The sequence below is a fragment of the Eptatretus burgeri genome, chromosome 15 (assembly GCF_056783735.1).
Source record: "Eptatretus burgeri isolate ZD-2024b chromosome 15, Ebu_testis_v1, whole genome shotgun sequence".
NCBI classification, from domain to species: Eukaryota; Metazoa; Chordata; class Myxini; order Myxiniformes; family Myxinidae; genus Eptatretus; species Eptatretus burgeri.
The window spans coordinates 40,599,273-40,623,863 of NC_140975.1; the positions used below are offsets into that span (position 1 = coordinate 40,599,273).

Sequence of the window (24,591 nt, forward strand, 5' to 3'; positions counted from 1 at the left end):
GAATTTCCACAACCGTAACAATATATATATATATATATATATATATATATATATATATATATATATATATATATATATAATTATTATACTGTATATATGTATATGACTATTTAATGTGGCATTTCAGCGTGCCTCGCTTTTAGATTCAGAATTCGCAATGAAATGACAAGTGCTATTCAAACAACGTCTGTGGGTGTGGTCAAAGTAACCACGAGATTTACCTGTAATTTTACCTGTCTCCGATCCCGCCCTCACGACAAGGGGCAACCAATCCACAGGAGGTGACACATCCTGCGGGAGGCAGTGGGATGAACCAAATGCACCTGCCACGTCTGGCTCAATCGCGTGGCTGAAGTCACACGCACGGGCGAGCACTGCGAGTGTTTATTTCACCTTTTACACAGACGAACGAGTCTGTAAGAGGCGGTTTTAAATGTTTACACGCTCCCGAAACGCACAAACGAAAGTCAAAATCGGAAGCGAGCAAGGGAGGGAACTCTAGCTGATTGTTCAGATGTCTCGTCGTGCGGTGTCGCTTGTCCTCATGGCTCTGCTGCTGCTTCGACCCCGAGACTGTGACTCCATTTCCCTGGGAGCCGGCGAGCTGAGCGACCCGTGGCAGATTTGGGACGTCGGAGAGCCCGCGGAGTTCTGGGACAGTCGGAGACCCGGAGACCCCGGGGATCAACAAGTTCGGGTCTTGCATCGTTCCGAAGTGGATGAAGTGTTGCAGTGGCATCCCGCGGTGTTCCTGCTCTTTAGTGAGTCTTTAAACTTGATATCCCGATATCTTCTTTTTTGTACTGTTCAAGTACTCCTCGAATGACTGGTTTACCTTTTTAACCCCCAGCACGTCCCATTGCATGATCACAAGGAGCCTGGAATCATCGGTCACCACTTTATTTGCAATTACTTGCCCAAAGTACGATTGACGGACCATTCGAGAAATGTAAATTAATAAGTCTTCTCTCTATAAAGAAGTTTTAAATGTGTATAAACTTTGGACTTTCATTCAATGGCGCCGCGCGACCATTACCTGGCTTAAGGACGTGGTTTTGTACCCGATGCGACGGGTCCCGTCAGCGTTTTTCAAGTTTCAAACTTGCGGAGAGTTTGAATTTTAATTGCTGATTTACATATTCATGACCTACCTTGGGATGAAAAGAGTTTTTTTTGTTTTAAAAAAAAAATCTGGCTGGCGTTGAGGAATCCTTCATTCCTTCCTACCTGGAATAAATGCATACTGGATTAAGGGAGGAGTTGCACTGAACTTTTAAAATGTGCTCCTGGCCGTCAGACTATAACTTCTGTCCCACGACATGGAACTTTTACTTAGTTGGGCCATCCATATGCTCGTGGTGGGATTTTGAAGCCCAGGGATGTGACCGCCTATCATCTACCCCACCCCACACCCACACCTTTTGGGGACACACACACAAACACAGACACCACCGAAGCAGGTGTCTGAACCCTCAGCCCACCCCCAAAAATAATATATATATATATATATACACACCACCCTTGATGTAACATGACAGGTTTTTTTCAATGAAAATCGGTGTGTGCAGCGGCACCATGGTGCGCACAGTGCACAGCGCTGGTGGAAGAGTTTGAGATGCTTGCCGTGAGGCTGCGTGAAGAAGCCTTGCCATTGATCTTGACCCTGGCACGGATCGACGCATCTACAGAAAACGAACTTGCTCATGAATTTGATGTGCGTGGATTTCCTGCACTGCGCCTTGTACGCAAGGGCCTGAAGCACGCATCTCGGGAGTACACAGGTAATAGGAGTGGCAGAACAGGGTCGTACATCTCAGGAGTACACAGGTCACAGCTGAGGGTGTTTTTCTTTGGAACACCCATCCCCAGCCTTTCCTCTTTTCCTCCCTCTTCCCAAAATATTTTGCATATTTTTTTTGTCATCCTCCTTAACTTGTTGTATAACGGGGCCTTTAAAATTGTTTCGAACTTGTGTAATGGTTCGTGCACCACAGACTCATGTTTGTATCCATCGTCACCGCACTTTATTACTCATTTATTTGGCACATCACAGGTAAAACTAGAACGGCACTCGGTAGAGCCAGACTGAACGATTTACGTTTTGTATCCCACTGATAGGCCGGATCTGTATCCAGACCTCAATCAAAATCTAATCGGCTTGTTGTTGCCATCTAGCCAACTCAACCACTAAGTGTCATCCGAATCCATCCACCACTTTTTGAAATATCGTGCTATATATAGTTTTTGGCCCGATCACTCAATGGTGAAGAATCAATTTTAAAATTCTCGGATCCTTATCCAAATCTTCAGCAAAATCAAATCAATTCGTCCTTGTCACACACCCAACCTGTCCACCAAGTTTCATCTGAAACTGTCCTTAACTTTTTGAAATATCCTGCTCACAGACAGACAGACAAACAGACAGGGGTGAAAACATAACCTCCGTCCTCCTTCAGCCCAACACGACAAGACCAATTTTTATTGATTGATTTATTTAAAAAAATTTAACGAAAGCATCAATTTGCCCTTATAACAGGGATGGAAAGTCTGAAGGTAGTGCCATTTGCTTGCAGGTGCACGAACCGCCACCGACATGTATGCCTGGCTGAGGCGAAGATTCAGCGCCTTGGCTAAAGTTTTGCCTGATGGAGAAGCCACTGCTGAGTTTGTGTCCTCATTAGACTTGGTGGTTGTTGGCTTCTTCAAGGTACTGCCTAACATTAATGATCTAAAACCTCCATCGATCTGGGATCTTGAGAAACCTCCATGTGTCAGGACCGCCCCGTACCATATTGTTCTCAGGATGGGGCAGGGGAGGCTGCAGGTCATTTTATGGCAGCCGCAGACGAGGAGGAGATCATCCCATTTGGAATAACCACCAGTGCTGAAGCGGCCAGTCAGTTTGGTCTATGTGGAGACACAGTGGTCCTCTTTAAAAAGGTGTGTTAAGCGAGATGACCCTCTCTTTAGGAATAATGGATTCTACTTTCATAACCATCATCATCTTCCTGGCTTTGAATGCTGTGTCCTGGGTTATGTTGTTTGTTGTTTGTTGTTTTGAAGATGAGACAGTACCCTACCAAAAGTCATGGGAAACACGATTTCATTGTTGTCATTTCATATGCAGCATGTGGCTGCTGGTTACATAATTTTCTGGAAGCGTGGCTGTGCTGCTGATACAGTGCCCCCGTTACCAGTAAGTTGGTACTCGTTTTGTCGACCTTGGAAGGATGACAGGCTGAGTCAACCCACCTGGTGTTAATTCAATAGAATAAACAAGGCTCAAACTCAAGACCCTAAGATCTTAAACCAGCCATCTTAACCGTTAGGCCAACACCAACCTTACAATTTCTTTGACAATGTACAACAGGCCTTTAAGTGCAACCATTTAAGATCTTGTAAGGTCCATGCAAATCTTGTAAGGTCCATACGAAGATCTCCATGCGAATAATCACAGTCGTCTAATATTTGCTCCCATTTTTGGACATTCTATATAGTTGTGAGATTCTTCAACATTTGCTGCAGTGCTTTCCTTAGCTGTTTCGGGTTTTACGGTCGCAATGGACCCAAAGCTGTCACGTTTACCACCAGAAAATTTTCGGGGGGGGGGGGTACGGGTTCAATCCACCATCTTGGTTTCCAGTTTCTGTTTTTCCAGATATTTACCCTTTGATTCATGTTCAAGCACAACTTCCGCTTCTTCGGCTTGGTTGGTCTCAGATGAAAATGAGAGTTCATAGAACACCTTACCCCGTGCAGTCTTGAGATACAAGGACATGGGTGGGATCTCAAAGCCGCAAATTTGATTGGTCATGGTGACGTAAAATGCCGTAACATTTTGTCCAAGTACTGCTAAACGGAAGGGTTTTGAAAGTGCCAAAAAGGTGATTTGTGTTCTGCAGTGTTCAAGTGTATAATTTAAATGAAATAAATAAAGATTTTGTAAGCTGTAGAAAATAAATTCTGGAAGTTTACTGCTGTTGATGCAGTTTCTTGCACACCACTTTATTTGTTAATGCAGTGTCTTATACACCACCTTATTTGACATGTCAAAGTACTGCTAAACGGAAGGGTGTTGAAAATGATAACAAAGCGATTTGTGTTCTCCAGTGTTCAACTATATAACTCGATTTAAATGAAATAAAGATTTTAAAGGTTGTGGAAATTTTTTTTTTTTGGGAAGTTTACCGCCGTCTATGCAATGTCTTATACACCACCCTATCTAACACATTACATTAGTTATTTATGCCTGTTTGTGTCCTTTAGAACATCCTTAAACACACTAAGTTTCCGGTTTGGAATGATTTTCAATTTTGTATGACTGCCAGGCAGGCAGACAGGGTTAAAAGCTTATCTCGCTCCTCTCTGCGCATGTGTGAGCGGGTCGAATTCAGAGACTGTTAAATGGCAGGTTTGTTTTCCGATTCGTGTTCAAAATATAACGTTCAATTTTGATTAAGTTATTCCTCAATCATAAACCGACGTTTGCAGACAAAGTGAACCAATTGAGTAACCCTGCTTTTAGTTTCGCTTGAACGGGGTAAAAAGTGTAATGAGTGAGTTATCTTGGTTATTGCAATTCAGTTTGGTATGCAGCAGTTGGCATTAGGTATGTTAAAGAATCAATGTCGGTGCTGGCCTGGTCAGCTCGTATTGCAAACAGCATCTGGAAACCAAGATGGTGGACCGAACGGCTGATGGGTTTTTTTTCTCCCCTCCAATAATTAATTATTTGCCATAAACATGTTGTAACACCATTAAGGGATAGGTTCATTGCACTAAACAAACTTGAGTAATGTGGACTTGGATTTGTCATTTAAAACCTTTTTGCACATTCTGAGGCCTCAGGATACCTATTTATCACGTGACACCATACATTGACCACATCTATGTGTAATAATAAGAATACAATTCCTTTCACACGGTAAAGGTGCATAGGGCTGCTGAGGCAGTTTCACTGGCAAGGAGTCCAGTCCTGGACTGGTTGCCACTCCAACACAGGTTTCCCCCGAATGGTTATTACCCCAGTATACTGGTACTCATTCCGCTGACCTTGGAAGGATGATACGCTGAGTCAACCCCACCTGGTGTTAATTCAACCGAGGTGTTGTAGAAGACTCGGATGGTTGAAATAATCTTGATGAAGCTGCCCACTAATCACTACACAACAACCCATAAGAGAGAACTGTAACAGGTGCTAAACTACATATAAACAAATTCCTCAAAATTAGGGCTTAAACAGAAACAGCATGATGTTTATTTACATATTATCATGAGACTCTTCCCTTACTTTATACGATGTCTGTTGACGTTATTCATGGTTACATGTGTGGGACATTCTCACAAAAGTAAAGCAATGTCTCTTAACTTTTCGTAGGATATTTTCTATGAATAAACTCCTCCATATTATGGCTTAAATTTTTTTTTAAAAACAGACTCAAGGCTCGTGGAAGAGCCAGAGCACAGAACGGATCAGGGCACAACATCACAAAAGGATCAGCAGAAAGGGAATAGGGAAATGCATAAAGCAGGGTGGAGGGAGAAAATAAACGGAGAAGGACAAACAAGGGATACAGGTAACGATGAGGGGAAGGGGAGTACGCAAGGGGTGGACAATATGGATACAGAAGCAAAACTTGCAGGAGTGGGGGAGGTTTAACGGGTGTAGAAAAGTTCATGGTTGTAAATGGGGGATGATCTGAGATGGTGGTAAACAGCTGTCTTGAAGATTTGGAGGGAAGAACGAGATTGAAGAGAATGTGGAAATTGGTTCCACAGGTGGGGAAAAAGAGGAACGGATGAGTGGAGGTGAGCAGTGATCCTGGATTTAGGTAGTTTAACTAGAAGGGGGTTACTAGTGGACTGTGTAAACCCTACAGAAACCTGGGGGAGTGGGGCAAACCATGGAAAGAGCAGAGGGTGCAAGACCAGAAAGGAGGTGGTAGAAGACAGAGAGACCACCGACCTGTCTGTGATGACAAAGTGATTGTCCCATAGCCTCGGCTTCATCGCAGGAGATTCCAATAATATTGAAGGCCTTGAAAGTTTAAATTGATTTTGGAAGGTTAAGTAAATTCAAAATTTTAAATGTGAACACTTTACCATATCTTGTGTAAAAAAACTAATTCACTGGATATATCATTGCTGTTATCAGTGTCACTTCATCTTTAACGACTCGTGTATTCATAGCTTTAAACCAAAAAAGGAACTTTATTCTGCGACAGCGTAGTGAGTGCACTTGAACCATAACATTGCCATTGGTGTTTTAAAAAACAATTGTACTTGAAGGTTCACTGAGAGGCAAATTGTGTGTTCTTAAATCCAGACCTGATGGCTGTTGATGTCATTTTGGTGTACGAGTCAGAGTGGACAGATTTGATTTGCATGACATCCAGGACATGTTCACTGTGAAGAAGAACTCCTTTAGCTGGTGGACTCGATCAGGAAGTTTGTATTGAGACTCAAACTTTGTCAGAAGTCTTGTTGGAAAAAAACTTTTGCCATTAAACCTGAGGACTTTGCAATGGGTCAAAACACTCAGGAAAAAACACCAGGATGACAGCTTATATAGTTCGGTTGAGAATAGAACCCAGGTTAGACAGCTCGGATGTAAGTGCTCATACCTTCAATCTGTTCGGCCAGTAATGCAATGGAATAATTTATCCTGAATAAGTATTATGCTCTTGGCTGTTTGACCTTAGTTTGATGAGGGACGAGTGGACCATTCGGGTGAGATGACAAAGGAGGCGATCTCATCATTTGTCAGAGCCAATGAGCTTCCCCTTGTGATGGAGTTTACTGAAAAGGTAAGAGCTGATCTTAAGTTACCAGGTGGAAGTTTTGTTTTGCCAAAGCGACCTATGCAAATCTTATTTGCCCTATTCCTCTTCCAGACAACCACAAAGATATTTGGGGGTGATATAAAGGCCCACCTCCTCCTTTTCATGGACCACAAAGACCCGTCATTTCCAGAGAGGATGCACCAGCTGAGAGTTGCTGCCCGTGACTTTCGTGGGAAGGTATGAGTTGAGGTAGTTGGTTCAGATGTTAAGTTGGGAGATTTAAAGGTGCTGAGTTCAAATCCCAACTTTGTTTCCATTATAACTTCTCTAATTTTATTCATCAGAACAGTAAGACTCAAGTGAAGGACTTCAACTAAAATTGCAATGTTTCCAGGCTTGACAAACTCCTGGTACATTTCCACAGGATTCGCCTTTTGTAATCACTGTCATTCCACAGATCTTGTTTCTCACGGTGGACATCGGAAACAAGGCGAACGAGAGGTTGCTGCAGTACTTTGGTGTGCAGCAAGAGAGGCCTAGCGTCCGTCTCATTTCGCTCGACTCTGACATGAAAAAGTACTATCTGGACGCACAAGAGGGTATCGCCGTGGAAACCTTGCATGAGTTCTGTGAGGCCTTCTTGGGCCATAAACTGAAAGTAAGAATTTGTTTTTGATGTGTGGGTCATCCATGGACATATTTTTGTGTGGTGTGTTTGGGTTATTGTGGGTTAGCTGCCATCATTGGTGGATTTAGACTGTGACTGTGCATCAAATGTTAACAATGGGAATTGCAGGCTACCTCGATTAGCAGCACACTTGCCATTGAGCTCTCTTGTCCAGGTTTGATCCATAACGGTGTCAAACTATTTCCGATGTTGTAGCAGGAGGCGATGCATTCCTAAACACACCTTTCTTCAGATGGGGACGGAAAGCTAGTTCCTTTTACATTTCGATTTTTGATGTTGAACATCCAACTGTATCTTTCAAAAACAATAGGCCAAAGCTTGTTGGCCAAATTCCCTGTTTAAGCACTATGTGCAAGTCGGTGGATGTGCTGGGGTGTGGATAATGTCACAGGCATCACAGGCCAGTGGCCTTCTCCTGTGTGCAAGGTTTCATTCATTATAATCCCTCCATTGAAATGGCATTATTTAGACAATGGCAATAATGCAGAATAGATTGCTTCAATGGTTCGCTTCATCACTGTAACTGTACGTGTCAGGTTTGAATGTTTGTGACGGTCGAACCGTATCTTTACCCACAGCCCAATTTGGCCAGTCAACCACTACCTGAGGACTGGGATTCGCTGCCAGTGAAGGTCCTGGTTGGGGAAAACTTTGAACGAGTTGCACTCGACATTCGGAAGAACGTCTTCGTTTTGTTTTGTACGTTTTCACTTCTTTATTAACTCTCACGTTTCAACTGTAATTCAAACCTGTATCTCTCTGTGCATACACACTATGTTTAGCTGCAGCTGCCCCTGAAATGCTGAACTTTCAGATTTCTTATGAAACCATAAAAACAACTGGTTTATGGTGGTTTCAAAAATCGTGTCCAGAAAACTATCTCCATCTGGTCGATTTGGACTGTCGTAACTGGCTTGACCGTTGGACAACCAATCCAGCCTGTGGAGCTGTGCGACCTTGTGTGGTGTATCCTAGATGTGCCGTGGTGCGGGCGTTGCAAGTCGTTGGTGCCCGTGTGGGAGAAGCTGGCAGAACAGCTCGAGAATCGACCAGAGGTTGTCATTGCCAAGTTTGATGGTAGCGCAAATGAAATGCATGCTGTGAAAGTGCACGGCTACCCTTCACTCAGATTCTTTCCTGCAGGGAAAGAACAGCAGGTGAGTTGGTTAAGAGGCATTGGTTTATCTAGTATCCCACACTTGAATTGAGCCATAATCAGGTTTGAATGCCGAATGTTAGCCATGTCTGCCATGGCTGATGTTGGCTTAATGGTTAGAATGGTGGGCTTTGGATCCTAGGGTCCTGAGTTCAAATCCCGCTCAGCTGTTGAATTAATACCAGGTATGGTTTAACTCGGCATGTTAGCCTTCCGAGGTTGGGAAAATGAGTGCCAGCATGCTGGTATCCTGTGTCGGAGTGACGATATGTCCAGGATTGTGCCCAATAGCCAAGGAGACTGCTTAAGCAGCACCAACGCTCTGAACAAAGTATGGTCCCAATCTCCTCCTCCTCCTCCCGCCATGAAGTACCTGAGAAAAATAATATAGGCCAAAGGTGCTGGTACTTTGGCCAAATGTTAAATTGCAGCCTGATCTGTGTGTTGGGAGGGGGGGTGGAGGGGCATTGCATCATCACCAAAGCTACTTCCGCAACCAGCAGACTGAATCGGTAATTTAATCACCGTCAAATATGTGCATTCGTAAGATGGCAATGCAAATCTCAAGTGATTATATATTGGCACAATTTCAAATTGCTTTGGCATTTGCTGTGTCAATAACAGCAAAACAAGCATTTACTGGTATCGGTACTCAACTCGTTTGCCTGTGCCTTTGACGCAGGGCATTCTGGGGAAGACATTTTAATGTCTTTTGTTTCCACGTTTGGGTCAAGTCTGCCTGAGTAAATGTATCAGAGAACCGAGTTATGACTTCCATTCCGATTAAATTCAATGAGGGTAATATCATGAATGCAACGACATGATGTCCACGATGTCGGGGGTCACTGTTGAATTGCTGAGCCTTCTCGTTTTACTTGGAGGTACAGCATTCTCTCCTCGTCTCATTGTCATTGGGCACCATATAGTTAGGTGAGGAATCAAATCCAGACTCTACAGTTTAAAGGTAAACACACCACACATTCACCATCCTGTTGGACACAGCATACCTTACACATCAAGCCAAGGCAAACAAAATGAAGCTGATGTGACAGCACCCCGCACCTCAAGTAACTGCACATAGATGGTCCTTATTCTCTCATTAACAATGGCATGTTCAGTTGTCCTCCTCTTGAATCATTGGAGTAGAACCAAAGACGAGTTGGGATTCAATTTGAAGCCATTTTTAAAGGCATCAGAACTGTAAAATGTGAGCTAATTTCTCAGGTTTCTTCTCCAGGTGCTGAGCTACGTGGGAGAACTTAATCTGCATGGGTTCCTTGAGTACCTCAACAAAGAGGTCCAGGAAGCATCCACACAGGTCAGTTTGCAGTACAGAATGCTTGAAGTCTTCCTCCATTTTGAAAGGTTTATTGGTCAGAACATATTGTTGTGGGAATGATTTCTAGGAGCTAACTTTGCATATGATAGGGGGCTAACTTGGATCCCAAAGTGAATGGATTAGAATAAGCGTGAGATAATTTTAACTGTGACACGAGATATCAGTCGTTTTATCGATAGAAAGATGTCTACCACACTGAATGTTTGTGTCAAAAACCACCTTTCATTAATCACCCCTTTTAATGTTCTCACCTTTGTAATCTTCCTTATATATGCTTCAAAGCATTTTGACAGACCGTCAGCGCCAGCATAGGTGGGAAAAGCCATGCTTCGGTCTCGACCGTGGCGGAGGAGTTTTGATCCTGGAACAATCGTAGCTGGGAGGGGAGGGAATAAGTACGTCAACGATGAGGGTGAGGGAAGAATCTATGGGTGTCACACGTGGGGCAGAGGAGAAGCCTGGAACCCCACTGGGGGAAGCTGCACATGGGTACTGTACTGTGGGACCCTCCCTCTGCTGCTGTGGTCTCCGCCATGCCCACCCAGCAAGCTGTGTCCACTTCTCTCGTGTCGGGAGTGGACTGCAGCACGGATATTGCTCTTTGCCTGCTCATGCCTCATCAAGGGTCCAACTGTGTCCCTCGGGGCACAGCTGGAGTACTTTCTGTCCTGTCTGTCACTCTGTTGTCTATCTCTTGTGGAATGACTAAGGCCTTAAGGCAGAGGTAATTAAGCATCCCATGATTCAGAATGAAAGGAGGGAATGGTTGTTGATGAGGTGAATGTGATGACGTGTGTGAGCAAAATTTATTTGTGAATGTGGATTGAATGCATGGTGTGAAGAGGGTGTACATGTGTTGATGAAGAGGAAGCACACACCCTTGTGGAGTTGAATCCTCGTTTAGAGTTAGGTAGATAAGAGGAGATTCAGCTGTTTCAGAATGTGGATGCCATTGGCATGTTGGTGCTGAAAGAAGTACAGTAGGATTTTGTAGGGTACAAAAGTGAAATTGATGGGCTGGGATGTGGCTCATCATGAGTAGGATTTTGCAGAATGGCACCCCAGTGCTGATGCACTGATAGAATGAAGGCCAGAGAGGCAGCAAAAATTTTGAGGTAGGCCTGGGTACCGAGGAAGAGGACCTGATGTATTATGTACCAGAGAGGGCACATGTGGGAGCCACCGAGGGCCCCCCAGAATTTGGTGTGGAGCAGGGTAGTACGTAAGGTGGCTGCACCAGGAGTGCCCCATTTGAGAGCAAGCAAGAGGCCTGCAGATGGAGCCACACCACCACCCAGCCATGATATTGTGCAAAGGTACAGAGAGAAAAATTGAGGGCCAGGCCCAAAATGATAGAGAATGAGCACATGGAGTGGCAGGTAAATTTGGTTGAATAGAATCACAGTTGAAGGGGATTAATGATAAAATGATAAAAAAAAAGTGTTTTTGATAATGCTAGAATCGTAAGAGATGCTTCCCCATCACACCATTTTTGATGTCTACGGCTGCTGGAGATAAGCGGAGCAGGGTAATTGGTTTATGCGAGGACTCATCAAGTCCCAAATTTAGTGGAGGGTTAGGCACCCCCCCCTTTCTACCCCTTAACCACCCCCCTCGGGCTACTTCCAGCTTCCACCCACCCCTCGGGCTACTCTGCCAGTGATCCATGTGACGCCACACCACCTCATTCTCACATAGTAACAGCACGTGCTTTGGCCTCCTCCCGGGAGATCAGAGAGTTTAATGAAATTATGGGCCTGGGAGGGAGAGATTCGTTTTGAGTTGTAGGCAGTCGGGATTAGAAAGGGGGATTAGTGGGGTAGCGAGGTATCGGGTAGGTTAGGGCCAAAGCCAGCCATCTTAGCTGCTGCCAGCTCACATCTGCCAGCTTGGACATCTCACCTGTCGCCCTGCCTGCCAGCCATGCCACCTGCAAGCCATGTCACTGACTCGTCATGTCTTGCCACCTTTTATGCCATCATTTTCTTGTTGGGCCAGAAATGCCAAAGACCTTTCCCTGTACCATTTCTTTTATTCAAAGGCCACATGGGCCCTTTTGCTTTTATTAAGTCACATGGGTCACAAAAACTTCGAGTTTTTCTTCGAGCGGGTTTTCGACTAGGGTGGGGAGTTGTATTTTTTTTTTGAATAGTCATTGAGGCTCGTGGAAGAGCTTGTACACTGAACAGATCAGGATGTAACAGACAAAAAATGGATGTAAAACACGCATGCATGGAGTGCACAAGATAGATGTAGAAGGAAACTTCAAGAAGGGAAAACTTGGAATTGGAAGAAGTGATTTGGGTGGTTCCCGATGGTAGAAAAGACTATGGTTTTGGATTGGGGCGATCTGAGATGGTGGTGAACAGTTGTCTTAAAGACCTGGAGGGAAGAATGAGATTGAAGAGAATGTAGAAGTTCATTCCACAGGTGGGGGGAAAAAAAGAGGATCAAATGAGTGGAGGTGAGCAATGATCCTGGATTTAAGTATTACCAGAAGGGGGTTGACGGTAGACCGTCTGAGCCCTGCAGAAATCTGGGGGGGGGGGAAGAGAGAGACAAAGCATGGAAAGAGCAAAGCTAGGGTGCAAGACCAGAAGGGAGGCGGTAGAAGACAGAGAGAACACCGATCTGTCTGTGATGGCGAAGTGAAAAGCCCATAAACTCAGCTTAATAATGGGAGATTCCAATAATCTGAAAGGTATTGGTTTCCAGTGTCAAGATGAGCAAGATGTGAGGTGGGGGAGCAGTACTTCATCAAGCTGCAGATGAAGGCCTGGTAGGTAGATAGGAGTTAAGGAGTGCGCAGGAGGGACTTTGTATGATGGAGGATGCCCAGTCTGCGGTTGGCTTTGGAAGCAAACTTTGAAATGCGGTTTGCCCAAGAAAGATCAAGGCTGATAGTGAGACCCAAGAGTTTGATTGACTGAACTTCCGATATAAGTATTGTCCGATAAGTGCTGCCAGACCTCATGCTGCTCCCCCTTCTGGATGCAGACTCAGGAGAGTCTGAAGAAGGAAGGTGGGGGTAGTGTTGTGGGACTGACTTCTGAGGTCTAACTTTGCATAAGATAGGGTAGGTACTCCCCCGTTGAATGTATTAGAAGATGCATGAGGTAACCTCATTGATACAAGATAAGCATCCTTTTATGTATAGAAAGATGTCGTCCACCCACCCCTAATGTTTGTGTCTAAAATTGCCATCCCTTACTCACCCTTTTTTAATGTTCTCTCCTTTGTAATCTATCTTTCTTTGTGTTTTAAACCGTTCTGATGGGCCGTCAGTGACAGTTTAGGCAGGAAAATCCATCCTTTGACGGCAACCGAGGCGGAGGAGTTTCGACGGCAACCGAGGCGGAGGAGTTTCGACAGCAACCGAGGCGGAGGAGTTTCGACAGCAACCGAGGCGGAGGAGTTTCGACAGCAACCGAGGCGGAGGAGTTTCGATCGATCGTAACCGAGGTTTTCCCCTGAACTCCAATCACCACCCCATCACCCCCAATCATGACCATCCAGCAAGCCATGCCCACTGTTCACTTGCCGGGAGTAGACTGCAGCACGGATATTGTTCTTTGCCTGCTCGTGCCTCATTAAGGGTCCAGCTGTGTCCCTGTGAGCACAGCTGGGGTACTTTCTTTCCTGGCTGTCACTCTCTATTGTCTATCTCTTGTGGAATGACTGAGACCTTAAGGCATAGGTAATTAAGTGACTCATGGGTGCATATATGGTCGAGGGTTAAGGGGTGTTCATTGCTCATGATTGTTGTTTGCTTCTACTTATATTCCTGCCCCGTGTTCCCAATTGCATTATAAAACCACTTGAGTGAATTCGGGTTTCTCTGATGGTTGCAATTGTGCACATCTGCTATAGGACAAATTTGATATGGGTGATTAGTGCCCATTACGAGGCTGTGCCGTGCACTTAAATAACGACTCTGCTCGGTCGTTAATTGAGATCGGGTATACAAAACACCGAATAAGCGCAGAGCATCTATTTGCTCGGTGGTCCAGCTCGACACTGTATTGTGGTGGATGGACACACGATCCGGCCCGGGATGACAAAATCAGTCGGCGACCACGACCGCTTTGATGCGCTTTGCCGGGATTTGAGCCGGGCAACTGGACGAATCTGCCTGGACGAATCTGCCGACCAACAGTGTTATAATGTATGTACATAAGGGCAATGCTATTTCACTAATGTAGATGAAATACAAGTACTGCAGTCGCCTCTGGCATTTCCTTTGGCTTCTCCACAGATAATGTGATGTGTATTTCATATTTTTTGTTGTTGTTGTTGGTTTTTAACTCTTTCAAATGTTTATGCAGAGCATTGCATCATAAAAACCTGCTCCTCTGCTCTTGCTCACCCTCTCTCTGTTCTACTCACCCTCTCATTTACTCAATGTCATCTGCCATCTGCTTGGAAATCAGCAAACATTACCGCTCTGCATAAAAAATGTGCAAAAACAGATCCCTGCAACTACAGACCAATCAGCCTTCTCCCAATCATCAGCAAGGTTATGGAATCAATCATCGTTTCAGACATCAAATCCTTCCTCTTCTCCAATGGCTTGATTTCCGATCATCAATTTGGTTTCACACCAGGTCACTCAACCCTGGATACGCTGCTTCTGCTCTCCCAACAATGGATAGAGGTCCTCAATGCCAGACATGAAATCAGAGCCATATCCCAAGACAGATTGCATGCTTTTGACATGGTCTGGCACCCTGCCCTGCTCACCAAACTCTCTTCCTATGGTATTCAAGGCCATCTCCACTCTTGGCTTGCAGACTTCCTCTCCTGTCGCAGTCAACGTGTGGCCCTAAATGGAGGGGTGTTCATTCTTTCATCCCCTCTTCCTGCTAGGCTGGAGTTCAAGGCAACGTTCTGGGCGCTGTTCTTTTTCTGGTTTTCATCAATGATCTCTCCGACTCTCTGGAAAATCCTCTTTATCTCTTTGCTGATGACTCCACCTTACGCTGTACCATCTGTCATCCCTCAGACCGGCAAGCAGCAGCTCCTTCACTCTCTGCAGATCTGGATAAAAATCACAAACTAGTCCAACACGTGGAACATGTCTTTCAAGCCTGACAAATCTCACATTCTCACTACGTCTCTCCGAAAGGACCGTTTGGAGCCCCCCCCCCCAATCCACTTTCTCAACAATCCTCTGGAAGAAGTCCTTTCATTCAAGCTTCTGGGTCTCACCATCTGGCATGATCTTTCCTGGGAAAGCCACATTTCCAACCTGGCCTCTAAAGCCAATTGCCGACTGGGAATCCTCCGACGTGCAAAGTCCTTCCTCGGCCCACCTGAGCTCCTGACCACGTACAAAGCTTTCGTCCGCAGCCTGATGGAGTACTGCAATCCCCTCTGGGCTGGTGCTACTGCCTCCCACCTTTCCCGGCTTCACGGTGGAAACCAAGGCATTTGGGATCATTGGGATCTCACATGATGAGGCTGAGTTCTTTGGGCCTCTCACTCTCTCACCTCAGGCAGGTCGGTGGTCTTTCTGTCTTCAACCGTCTCCTCTCTGGTCTCGCCCACCCTCCCCCCCCCACTCTGTCCCCCACTACATTTTCGTAGGGCGCTCAAGGTCTGCCAACAACCCCCTTCTGGTAAACCTACCAAAATCAGGAATCACTGCTCACCTTCACCCTTTCATTACTCTTTTTTCCCACCTTTGGAATAAACTCCCTCACTCTGTTCAATCCCATTCTTCCCTCCAGGCCTTGAAAACAGCTGTTCACCACCACCTCGTATCACCCCCAATCCAAATCCTCGATCTTTTCTACCCCCATTAATCCACTCCAAACCCACCTCCTTCAAATTCCCTGCTTTCCTTCCTGAAAGCTCCTGTAATGTCCATCTTGTATACCCCGATGTTCCCCACCCCATCTCTCTCCCTTCCACAGATCTCCTACTGTCTCTGTTTTGTCGTTCCCTCTCCCGCCCCTCTTGTCTTATGCCCCCTTGCTGTGCATTGTGTATTAGCTCTCATTCGAGCCTCGACAAGGTATACAAAAAAAACCCAAGCCAAATGTAAAACTTGTGTCGGGTGCAGCAAGAAGAGGGTGGTGAATCAAGTGACGTCGGTGCAAAATCCATGATGGAGGAAGCCACGGAGGATGTTGAAAAACACGAAGAAGATCATGATGCAGAAGACACAAGGGAAGAAGTTATAGAATGGACAGGTCGACTCAATAACAGAGATGAACTCTGATTCCTGCATGAGCAACCTCATCATTGGTTTCCTCTTCATGTTTTTTTTTTTTAACAGGATCTTAGGCTTGGCATGGAGCTGTCACACACACACACACACACACACACACACACACACACACACACACACACACACACACACACACACGACTGATAGATAAGACAAACACAGCCACTGAGCTTGGGGGAAGTGCCATCACTTTCCGGGGGCACTCTGAGTACCAGTAATACCAAAACAATGGCGCTGCCTTTCTCACCATGGCATTTCCAAAGGAGGAAAATGTCATGTTGTTGAATAAAAATTTGTGTTACACAAGCTTTTCAAACATGTCAGGTTATTTTTTTTTAATGACACTCTCAACAAAATGTCCGTTAACAGCTTATGTTTTAGAACTGGTTAACGGGATTTGGAAATATGACCATCCATTAGATTTCAGAGGAGAATGCAACAATGCAACTTCTGCTGATAAGCCCTCCTTGCCCCTGCTGGATTAAATTTAATGAGTAAACTTATTGGTGTACAAGGTGCAAGTAGAATCATTGAGTCAGGAAGGAGGTGCGAAGAGAGAACACCAAATGTGGCTGTACCATTTCATTCAAAAAGCGATGACATCATAAAGCACTTGCCACATATAAGGAGCGATCTGTAATGCATCCGAGTGTACTGGCTCCAAATTGTAAACTGTTGTGTTTGAGTCACATTAAAAGTAGTGTTAAGTTTTGAATGATCACCGTGTCTCTTTTTACCTCACAGGGGATGTAGAAATATGCTACGCACACGCACATCATTCCCACCCCCCCTTACCAAGCACATCACTTTGATTTAAATGTCCTGAAGCTCGTTTCCTTCTGATCCTCTATTCAACACTCATCGCTTCCCGTGGGTCTTTGGGGTAGCATCAACCCAACCATCCGAGCCGCCTGTTCCGTGTTGCTCTCACCACACCTGTGGATGCTTCTTGCCATCTGTAACTCTAGCAGACGCCGCTGGGATCGCAGCAGGCACAGGAAGGCCTCGGCACAATGGAGAGCTTCACGATGACCCCGGCACTGACGCTTCTCTGTCACCTGGCACAGCAAGATGGACACCATTAGGTGGTGGCATAAAAACTTCTGCCATTTGAATATCATTCACATGTCATTACCCTCATATACAATCATGTTGAGGAGCAGGGAGTCAGATCTATATCGGAAAAAGGGAACCACTATGTTTTATTGTCATTGGAAGAGTCAACAGAGTGTGTGAAGAATTAGGTCATTAGTGCTGTCTTGATTTAAGAACAAGGTGGAACATTATCGAATTGGTCCACATGCAGAGATAACCAAAAGAAATCAAAATTCAACACTCCGATGAAGCCACCCCAAAGTAACCTTCTCAGAACCTTCAGCTGTAACCCGACCACCCCAAAGTAACCTTCTCAGAACCTTCCGCTGTAACCCGATGATGAAGCCACCCCAAAGTAACCTTCTCAGAACCTTCCGCTGTAACCCGATGATGAAGCCACCCCAAAGTAACCTTCTCAGAACCTTCCGCTGTAACCCGATGATGAAGCCACCCCAAAGTAACCTTCTCAGAACCTTCCGCTGTAACCCGATGATGAAGCCACCCCAAAGTAACCTTCTCAGAACCTTCCGCTGTAACCCGACCACCCTAAAGTAACCCCAGTTAATAGTCATGAAAATTAAAAATAATAAATTACTACTCAATCAATATGTCCACCAATGGATGAAATGAACATTGATTCAGTTTTGCTCATCGCCATAGGAAGCAAGAAGAAGCTGATGTTTTGGGTGTTAATCCTTCGTCGGAACAAAAGAGCAAACAAAGGATTACCGCCCGAAACATCAGGTGGTGAGAATAACTCAATCAATGGTCTGTTTTCTTCCATTGGTCTACGTGCTCACTGTTGGACATTGAAAGAGTTATTGGCCTTATGGTGGTTACCTTTTGCCTGCGAATAGCACTGCCTGAGCCACGTCCCAATATACACTTTATAACGGCCTTTGGTGGCCTCAAGACGGATGTGAAGGCCAACTTGCAGAAGCTTTAAACCTTTCCCAGATTCTGAAGCACCGACACCCAAAACATGGGGCTTCTAGGTGCGACGGTTCAGCCGTGAAAGAACAACAAATAAACAAACACTTTAAAATATGTATGCAGTATTGAAGATAGATATATATATATATATATATATATAATGCAAACCGCGGTGTTTGTCTGTGTGTGCCTCTGTCTCCCGTTTGTGGCGGCCGTTTCCCATGCTGCCTTTCAAAAGCTGTACATCTGGATTAAAGTAGATTAATACAGATCTTTATGAAGTAAAACAATCTCTAAGAGCTATAAGCGATGTTTTGCCCTCTTTTTAGACAAACCCAACCTCCACCACCCGATGTTTCACCATTTCAAGGTGGGCAATAGAAGTCGCTCAGAGCTTTAGCTCCGAGTGAAACCAAGAGTGCAGCACCATTGACCTTTTTAAGGTCAATGAAATAATTTAAATAGATTAACTTAAACTTTTCCCATCATTGAGGACGGATACTTTTGCTTATTCCAAGATATAGACCAATTTGACGGCGAGAAAGGGGGAACCCATCATTTGGTGGAAGTCTCGTCCGTCTTCATTTCCCCCATCATGGAGCTCCATCAAAAGCCATCCTTACAGTTTCTACAGCTATTATTATAACAACATGCATGTCTGACAGAGGTAGTGTTAAGTTTTGAATGATCACCGTGTCTCTTTTTATCTCACAGGGGATGTAGAAATATGCTACGCACACGCACATCATTCCCACCCCCTTACCAAGCACCCAAACAAATCCTCCGGCCTCTTCGTTACCTCATTCCTCCTCCGGCCTCACTCCTCCTCCGGCCTCTTCACTATGTCCTCCCTCCTCTTCGCTACCTCACTCCTCCTCCAGCCTCTTCGCGACCTCACTCCTCCTCCGGCCTCTTCGCGACCTCACTCCTCCTCCGGCCTCTTCGCGACCTCACTCCTCCTCCGGCCTCTTCGCGACCTCACTCCTCCTCACTCCTCCTCCGGCCTCTTCGCGACCTCACTCCTCCTCCGGCCTCCTCCGGCCTCTTCGCGACCTCACTCCTCCTCCGGCCTCTTCGCGACCTCACTCCTCCTCCGGCCTCTTCGCGACCTCACTCCTCCTCCGGCCTCTTCGCGACCTCACTCCTCCTCCGGCCTCTTCGCGACCTCACTCCTCCTCCGGCCTCTTCGCGACCTCACTCCTCCTCCGGCCTCTTCGCGACCTCACTCCTCCTCCGGCCTCTTCGCGACCTCACTCCTCCTCCGGCCTCTTCGCGACCTCACTCCTCCTCCGGCCTCTTCGCGACCTCACTCCTCCTCCGGCCTCTTCGCGACCTCACTCCTCCTCCGGCCTCTTCGCTACCTCACCCCCTCCGGCCTCTTCGCTACCTCACCCCCTCCGGCCTCTTCGCTACCTCACCCCCTCCTCCGGCCTCTTCGTTACCTCACCCCCTCCTCCGGCCTCTTCGTTACCTCACCCCTCCTCCGGCCTCTTCGTTACCTCACCCCACCTGCGTCCTTTCGTTACCTCACCCCCGCCTCCGTCCTCTTCGTTACCTCACGCCTTCTCCGGCCTCTTTGTTGCCTCACCCCTCCTCCGGCCTCTTCACTACCTCACCCCCTCCTCCGGGCTCTTCGCTACCTCACCCCCTCCTCCGGCCTCTTCGCTACCTCACCCCCTCCTCCGGCCTCTTCGCTACCTCACCCCTCCTCCGGCCTCTTCGCTACCTCACCCCCTCCTCCGGCCTCTTCGCTACCTCACCCCCTCCCTCCTCTTTGCTCCCTCACCCCCTCCTCCCTCCTCTTCGCTACCTCATTCGTCCTCTTCGCTACATCACCCCCTCCTCCTTCCTCTTCGCTACCTCCTCATCCTCTTCTCTACCTCCTCAGGCCTCTTTGTTACCTCACCCCACCTCCGGCCTCTTAGTTACCTCACCCCTCCTCCATCCTCTTTGCTTCCTCCTCCCTCCACCATCCTCTTTGCTTCCTCCTCGCTACCTCACCCCCTCCTCCGGCCTCTTTGCTACCTCCTCCGGCCTCTTTGCTACCTCCTACCTCCTCTTTGCTACCTCACCCCTCCTCCGTCCTCTTCGTTACCTCACCCCTCCTCCGTCCTCTTCGTTACCTCACCCCTCCTCCTCCGTCCTCTTCGTTACCTCACCCCTCCTCCGTCCTCTTCGTTACCTCACCCCTCCTCCTCCGTCCTCTTCGTTACCTCACCCCTCCTCCTCCGTCCTCTTCGTTACCTCACCCCTCCTCCTCCGTCCTCTTCGTTACCTCACCCCTCCTCCTCCGTCCTCTTCGTTACCTCACCCCTCCTCCTCCGTCCTCTTCGTTACCTCACCCCTCCTCCTCCGTCCTCTTCGTTACCTCACCCCTCCTCCTCCGTCCTCTTCGTTACCTCACCCCTCCTCCTCCGGCCTCTTTGTTACCTCTCCCCTCCTCCTTCCTCTTCATTCCCTCACCCCTCCTCCGTCCTCTTCGTTACCTCACCCCTCCTCCGTCCTCTTCGTTACCTCACCCCACCTCCGGCCTCTTCGTTACTTCACCCCCTCCTTCCTCTTCGTTACCTCACCCCACCTCTTCGTTACCTCACCCCACCTCCGTTCTCTTCGTTACCTCACCCCACCTCTTCGTTACCTCACCTTCTCCTCCGTCCTCTTCGTTACCTCACCTCCTCCTCCGTCCTCTTCGTTACCTCACCTCCTCCTCCGTCCTCTTCGTTACCTCACCCCTCCTCCTCCGTCCTCTTCGTTACCTCACCCCTCCTCCGTCCTCTTCGTTACCTCACCCCTCCTCCGTCCTCTTCGTTACCTCACCCCTCCTCCGTCCTCTTCGTTACCTCACCCCACCTCTGTCCTCTTCGTTACCTCACCCCACCTCTTCGTTACCTCACCTCCTCCTCCGTCCTCTTCGTTACCTCACCTCCTCCTCCGTCCTCTTCACGACGTTTTTAAGACCCCGTTTTATGGAGACGATGTAAATAGAGAGTAGGCCGAGATCTGTCGGACGTTCTGTAGACACCTGGTTCAGACGGTACTGTTGTAGTATGTACTGATGTCCCAGCAGATCCCGTCTCTTCCCGTGCCCACGACCTAACTCACGCAGTAACCCTCGAAGGACATGAACCGCCGCCATGGCTTCTTCAGCTTTGACAAATAAGGCATTAAGCTTCGTATCGCCCGAGATTTTAGTTTTGTCTTTATAAAAACAACGTAAATGGAACCTGTTATTAGATGTACAAAGAGCAGAATGCGAGTCTGCCATGGGGTGATATGTTTTAAATTCCTCACAATTTTGGTTGCGATGACACGGGGTGTATATAAATGGTTCGAGTTGACGTTGGCACCCTACTTTTCAGACGTATTTATTTTTATTTAGAGACAACATTTAAGCAAAAGTATGTAAATTAATCAAAATATCGACACATGTTAAAATTTAAATCGATGAAATGAAAAACAAGTCTGTCGCTTTCTTACATTTATATGCGGTGTATTGGTATTGACTTTTTTGGGGGGGGGTGGATACACAGTCCGGTATTATACCATTTGTGGACGGAATGATTGATGCAGTGATATCGAGACCAAAAGATAATGAAGAACGGGTAATAATGTGAGGAACATAAAGGAATGGAGAGAAAAGGGATAGTGAGAGTGAAAAACATGTTCAAACTTTCTGGTTATTTTAATGCGCTCAAACAGTGAATCCCGTACTTAAATAAACAAGATGGAGGGAATTTTGACTTGATTTATTATTCTTAACCGTTTTGTCGGAGTGCTTGATTGAATGCTTAAGCCACTTGTCGAGCGCTCTACAAGCTGATTGGTAATCGAACACATCCCGGGTTCGAAACAACAACAACAACAACAACAACAACAACAACAACAACAACAACAACAACAACAACAACAACAATTCCGAAGATGAACTTCGCAGTAACGAGGGGGGAAAGCTTCCGGTCTCGATAACGATGACGTCCTGACGAACGGAAATGATGTGAGGCACGAGTGTGACAATCACGTGAATGTTTGTGTACATTCCAGGAAAGGTAAATATTCCTCACTGGTTGTGCTGAAGTCGGGACGTTAAATACGAGTAAGTAAATGATAGACAGACGTGTTTGTGTGTTTGTGTGTATATATATATATATATATATATATATATATATATATACATATACATATACATATACATATACATATACATATATATATATATATATATATATATATATATATATATATATATATATATATATGTATGTATATATATATATGTATGTATGTATGTTAGAGTTTGTCCGATTGACAGGACCACTGCACGTGCAGAGAGACTTCACTCTTGTAATGTCACAACAGAGAACAAAAGTGGATCACGATGTCCGTAGAGTGTTTATGGTCAGGAGCAGCTGATTTAAAAAATATATAGTGTTGTATATAACGATAACATATAGGATGTACTGTAATATATAACACACACACACACACACACACACACACACACACACACACACACACACACACACACACACACACACACACACACACACACACACACACACACACACTCACACACTGCATGTTTTCCATGGTGGGAGGAGAACAGCGCGGTACACACATGTACATCACCAGCGATATATATATATATATATATATATATATATATATATATATATATATATATATATATATATATATATATATATATATATATATATATATATATATATATATATATATATATATATATATATATATATTGTTGTGGTTGATGAAATTCGCAAACCACCATTCAGGTCCCTTAGGTGAGATATCTCTGTAAGTATATGTGTAGTTAGGCCCAAACCCGTTGTTTAGATGGAATAAATGTCATTCATTCGGGCTGCGACCCCTCTAGATAGCCGTTTTTCTTTTACTATCTTTATTTTGGACCAGCCGCCATTACTACCATCACAACCACCACCAACCACGTCTCAACAGCCATCACACAACAACCACCAACCGCAACGCCGCTTCACAACAACAGCCACGACCTTTACCGTCACAACTCGCTCTCGCAACCATCGCATCACCGTCATTCCCGCGCCGCTTGTGGGCACCGATACTGGACTTGTGCAGGGCGCGCACCGAGCAGCGGGTGCAGAAACACCAGCCTTTCCGAAGAAATCGGATCAAAAACGACTCACGCCCACTTCTGTTCCGTCCTATCAGCGAGCATGGGGCGATTTGGCCCCGCCTCCAGGTGCGTCGGAGTAATATCGCAATATGCAGATTCATGGATCAAAAAGCATTCACGCCCACTTTTCCTCTGTCCAATGGGGAGCCAGCCAGAGGTAAGGGTCGAAGGTGAAGGAGCGAGGCCCCGGGGGCTATAAAGGGCCGCGTTCGCTCACCGAGAAGTTTTTTTTTTTTTTGTATACCTTGGTCGAGGCTCGTATGAGAGCTAACACACAACTCACAGCAAGGAGGCATGAGACAAGAGGGGCGGGAGTGGAAGGGACAAAACATTGGGGAACAGACACAGGTGAACTGTGGAAGGGAGAGGGATGGGGATGGGACGGGGAACATGGCGAGGGGAAGATGGACATTAAAGGGACTTTCAGGAAGGAAAGCAGGAGAATTGAAGGAAGTGGGCTTGGGTGGATTATCGGGGGTAGAAAAGATCGAGGATTTGGATGGAGGAAGATAAGAGGTGGTGGTGAACAGCTGTTTTGAAAGCCTGGAGGGAAGAATGGGAAAGAATAGAGTGAGGAAGTTTATTCCAAAGGCGGGAAAAAAGAGGAATGAAAGAGTGAAGATGAGCAGTGATTCGTGATTTTGGTAGTTTTACCAGAAGGGGGTTGTTGGCGGACCTTGAGCGCCCTGTGGAAATGTGGTTGGGACAAATCACAGAGAGAGCAGGGGGGGCAAGGCTGGAGAGGAGTCGGTAGAAGACAGAAAGACCACCGACCAACCTGCGGTGATTGAGTGAGAGGCCCAAAGACTCAGCTTCATTGCGGGAGATGCCAATGATCTTAAAAGCCCTGGTTTCGACAGCGTGAAGTCGAGAAAGGTGGGAGGCAGGAGCACCAGCCCAGAGGGGAGAGCAGTACTCCATCAGGCTACGGACAAATTGAGTTGGGAAGAAGTAGTAGGAGTCAGTCAAGTGGAGTTGAGGAGTTGAGTTTGGAAGTCAGTGAAGAGAAGAGAAGAGAAGAGTCGGAGAAAGCAGTTGGACGGAGCTGTGGAGAGTTGGAGAGGTGGCGGCGGCGAAGGCAGTCGAGGGGGCGCTCGTGTCAGAGTCGGGGAGCTGCGGAGAGGAGAGGCCGGTAACGCGACCGAGGTCGCGGTGGAGACGCTCGTCGCGGGACCCGATCCAGCGAGATATCC

At 46.4% G+C, this 24,591-nt stretch overlaps 3 protein-coding genes and 1 long non-coding RNA gene across 9 annotated transcripts in view; 2 read left to right on the plus strand and 2 right to left on the minus strand.

Annotated features, from left to right (window-relative positions):
* The first annotated feature begins 287 nt into the window (after positions 1-287).
* LOC147012015 (protein disulfide-isomerase-like) lies at positions 288-16,908 on the plus strand. The gene is made up of 11 exons (XM_085856595.1): positions 288-761; positions 1,569-1,781; positions 2,574-2,707; positions 2,803-2,940; positions 6,702-6,806; positions 6,894-7,019; positions 7,240-7,440; positions 8,049-8,169; positions 8,446-8,627; positions 9,864-9,944; positions 16,030-16,908. The coding sequence occupies exons 1-11, from the start codon at positions 515-517 to the stop codon at positions 16,186-16,188; spliced, it is 1,707 nt and encodes a 568-aa protein (XP_085712721.1). The 5' UTR covers positions 288-514; the 3' UTR covers positions 16,189-16,908.
* Positions 16,518-21,505, minus strand: FMC1 (formation of mitochondrial complex V assembly factor 1). The gene is made up of 2 exons (XM_085856365.1): positions 21,248-21,505; positions 16,518-17,255 (listed from the first exon to the last, which is right to left on the minus strand). Exons 1-2 carry the CDS (start codon positions 21,488-21,490, stop codon positions 17,049-17,051), a joined length of 450 nt encoding a protein of 149 aa, XP_085712491.1. The 5' UTR covers positions 21,491-21,505; the 3' UTR covers positions 16,518-17,048.
* LOC147012017 (uncharacterized) lies at positions 19,924-21,238 on the minus strand. Its single transcript, XR_015051607.1, has 3 exons — positions 20,893-21,238; positions 20,106-20,793; positions 19,924-19,980 (listed from the first exon to the last, which is right to left on the minus strand). It is a non-coding gene; the product is annotated as an uncharacterized LOC147012017 (long non-coding RNA).
* Positions 21,506-22,154: 649 nt separating the features above from the next.
* Positions 22,155-24,591, plus strand: part of FLCN (folliculin) — a 24,255-nt gene continuing 21,818 nt past the window's right edge. For 2 of the 6 annotated variants that reach the window (XM_085856576.1, XM_085856580.1), the window contains exon 1: positions 22,155-22,271. The gene's annotated coding sequence lies outside the window, so the exon portion shown is untranslated. Of the gene's footprint in view, positions 22,319-24,591 lie in introns of all 6 variants that reach the window. The other 4 variants (XM_085856575.1, XM_085856579.1, XM_085856578.1 and 1 more) reach the window with 3 other exon arrangements.